Raw genomic sequence first — 3,873 nt, 5'->3', positions numbered from 1 at the left:
ATAAACTCCAGTCGTATAGAAATCAAATCTATATCAGCCAAAACCACAGAATAATAAAATCTTCCAATCTTGAAAAAAATATAAAAATCAAGACGCTACTATTCTATCTTTGATTAGAAGATGCCCACAATCGGAAAACCAATTAAGGAACGTTTATTACAAGGTTTTATAGACTAAACATGATTCTAGTTCACGAATAATTTATGGCTCTGAAAAAAGAATAGTTTTTATGCGTGGAAGCATATATTAGTTGTATATCATCCGTAGATGGTAGGACATTAACACTTCTAAAAGTAAAACAAAGGATTATTGACCGATTTATTCGTTTTATAACTTCTTGGGCTGACCGACGGCTTTTTCTGGAAACTTGAGATTGTATAAGGAATAGTGGAAGGGCTAGACATTTATTTTTGACTTAAAAATTTAAATTTATTTGGGTCAGTTATATAAAATATAAGGGTAACTGGTGCCTTTATCATTTTCGGTCAGTATAAAAATATTAAAATGGGGTCTATTTGAAGAGTATTTTCTAACTATTACTAATACCACAATATTTGCTTCAATATATTGCCACACATGAATCTATTAATGAACGATATACATAAAATCACTACACTCTAACTCACAAATATTACACATATTATGGCCAATTTCATAACCGTTTATAAACATATATGTAAATGTACTTCAAGATATCACAGAGCCATCTTGGAACTTTGGAATTACCTGGTCTTTAACCTTTATGTGACTCTTTACTTTTACCTGGTCCTTTACCTTTACTTAGTCTTTGACGTTTACCTGCTGCTTTACTTAAACCTTTTACCTTTACCTGTTCTTTCACCTTTACCTGATCCTTTACCTTCACCTGATCTTTTCTGTTACCTGGTTCTTTACCTTTACCAGGTCTTTTTTCTGGTCCTTTACCTTTACCTGGTCTTTCGCCTTCACCTGGTCCTTTACCTTTACCTGGTCCTTTACCATTACTTGGTACATTACCTTTAATTTTTCATCACCTTTACCTGTTTCTATACCTTTAACTGGTCCTTTACCTATACATGGTCCTTTACTTTTACCTGGTCCTTTACCTTTACCTGGTTCTTTACCTTTATCTGGTCGTTTACCTTTATCTCAATATTCAAATTAATATATATATATATATAATGTGTCTAAATATATATTGACGTTTTGACGTTTCGATTTGTCATAATCAGGATAACTTAGCATACTTTATCAAAATAACGGTACAGGGCTCATGGCGCCCTAATTCTACTTGCAAGTCTGTATATTTCCAATAAATAACTGTACATTTGGTTATTTGTTCGATCAGGAAATGTTCATTATTTTGTAAATCCAAACAATCGTATTTATTTTCCACGTGTTATATATACTGCTTTATGAGTCAAAATAAAAGTTTAAATACAATGAATGATAATGAATAGTGTTGTAAAACAGTATATTCAATTACATGCTAAACTGTAAATTGTATGCATTGTAAATGGATACAGATTTTCAGAATCGAAATGGGCAACTAAAAAAATAATATATAATGTTATATTATTATCCTGAAGTTGTTTGTTTCTGTAGAATCAAGTACCTAGTATAGGATATATATGTATTATTGATTAATATATTTCTTGTACTAAGATTTTCAGCACCCTAAATTAAATAAAAAAGAAGAATATTTTTAGTTAATTAATTTCCATTGTTAATATTTATAATTTTCTAATATTTTAATTATATAAATTTGAAAGATAATGATTTTAAAAAAAAACTTTCTTTATTAGATATACTGTCTTCAAGAATTTGGCATACATTCCATCTGATCTCAATTCAGATATCAATTAACAATTCCTGATATTTACTTAATAGTTATAAAAATATCGAAAATAATGTTTGAAATTGAATAAAACATTAGCAAAATCAAGATTTAAAAAAATAACCGTAAAAGTAGCAAAAAAGATTTACTAGAAATTAATAATTTTGGTTATTATTATCATTGATGATCAATAATTGAAATCACCAGTGCTCAGTGATATGATTTAAAGACTTTTTTTCCTCAGTTAGTGTTAGTTACTAAATAAATTAATAATAATAATAATAACATATTATTTTATTAGCATAACTATTTTTTTATATAATTTAGTTAAAGCTTTAAATCGGTTCTGTACTTTAGGGCACTATTTGAACTTTAGTTGTAATGAGCTTTAGTGAACCCAAAGGGCATTGTAATGTTGTACACATATCTAACATTGGTTTTATTAGGGCCTTGTTATTGTACAAGCGTGCCTCGATATATATATATATATATATATATATATATATATATATATATATATCAGTTCTTTTGTGCAAACTTTATTCGCTTTTTCAGAAAAACTTTAATAATTCTGCACGAACAAATATCTATCGTATCGTATAGACGGCACTCTTAACTAAACTTACAATTAGTCCTCTATTATTTGCAACCTGGATTAATTCATTTTTAACTTAACAAGAAATTTTTCCATTATTCACCTATAGGTACAAATTATTTCTCACCGCAATTGAGGTAATCCGCAAGAACAATTCATTATTTTTTTAAATAGCCAAATTCATAGGTACATATTTAAAGGTCCCAAAAATTTACCTGTATAATTTCCAAAGGCAGCTTGACCGCTATCTTTGATTTGCCATTTATTTTCTGTGTAATTTATTAGTGTCACTGATGCCATTATTTTTGAATTATATTCCCATTTTTACGCACCTAATTCATAGTAATCAAATATTTGTGCAAACCGCACGAATTTTGGGGTCAAACTGGTGGAGTGGATATATAGTAATTTAAACAGAGTCTATTTGAGATAATTGAAAGTTTGGGAATTGAGGTAAATATAGTGTTTTGTTTGCAAGGTGTGTTTTAATGGATTTGCAGAAAATGGAAACTTTTATTATTAAGTATTTTGTCCGAGCGTATGTCCATCACATAAAAATATCATTACTGCTCCTTTTCTGATTTCTATTCAATTATGGAGGTCAACATTTTGCGAAAAGCTATGTTTACCTACTATATTTTTTATCATGTTTGAAATTCATAATTTCAAGTAAAATTCTACTGCTTCATATCAAGCTGGCTGAGCTGGGTTGGTTGATTGGATTTGGAGCATATGGATGTACATTTTTAATACTGAGTCATGACTAGTTCAGAATCAATTTAATATAATATTCTATGTTTTTATTCCAAAATTTAATTTTGTTTTTAATATGTGTTTTGTACGACGTTGGACAAGTTAGAATATTCTTTTGTATTTTTGTACGCCTCTGGTTTTTCATCGATGTGTTACCTGCAATGAAACATAGGTATATTCTCGTACAATCGATTTTTTCTTAATTGGTCTTACCGATTGCAATAATAGCAATGGCAAGGTGTTAATGATAATATCGACCACAGGATTGCACGAACCAACAAAAATGAAAAAAAATCTAAGAATAAAAAAAATATTTTGGGCGTTCCCAAACGTCTGCTCCTTGCGTTTATCGCCTCGTTAGTGAAAAAAATTGACTTTTTTGGCAAACCGAAAACACTGAGCGAAAAACTCTGATCCAATATGTTTGTTCCAACGGTTTTGATTTGCGGGCTGAATATCATGGGCCAATACAAATGTTGGGAACATCACCAAGAGTCGTTTTTGACAGAGCATTTTTAGTTCTTTGAGCTTGTTGAAACGTTGCGCGATTACAAGTAACATGTAATGTTCTTTTGTTAAAAAAGAATGATGTTATTTTTGGACTATAATATTGTTGTCGGCAAAGTATTTTTGTGAATGAGTTTGTAATTACTAGGTTCCGTACACGCGAAAGAATTATCCGAGTACAAAAGTTGTATGGGCTTGATTT

The 3,873-nt window shown here is 29.6% G+C and overlaps 1 protein-coding gene across 1 annotated transcript; it reads right to left on the bottom strand.

Moving 5' to 3' along the window:
- Positions 1–733: 733 nt before the first annotated feature.
- Positions 734–2,711, bottom strand: LOC113373802 (elafin-like). Its single transcript, XM_026614077.1, has 3 exons — positions 2,627–2,711; positions 1,020–1,121; positions 734–966 (listed from the first exon to the last, which is right to left on the bottom strand). The coding sequence occupies exons 1-3, from the start codon at positions 2,709–2,711 to the stop codon at positions 734–736; spliced, it is 420 nt and encodes a 139-aa protein (XP_026469862.1).
- Between the last annotated feature and the right edge of the window lie 1,162 nt (positions 2,712–3,873).

This window comes from Ctenocephalides felis, unplaced genomic scaffold (assembly GCF_003426905.1).
Source record: "Ctenocephalides felis isolate EL2017-DRISC unplaced genomic scaffold, ASM342690v1 CF-g0.4_SCAFFOLD_01604, whole genome shotgun sequence".
Taxonomy (NCBI): Eukaryota; Metazoa; Arthropoda; class Insecta; order Siphonaptera; family Pulicidae; genus Ctenocephalides; species Ctenocephalides felis.
Note: the sequence above shows the minus strand (reverse complement) of the source record. Positions and strands in the feature narration are given on the sequence as shown.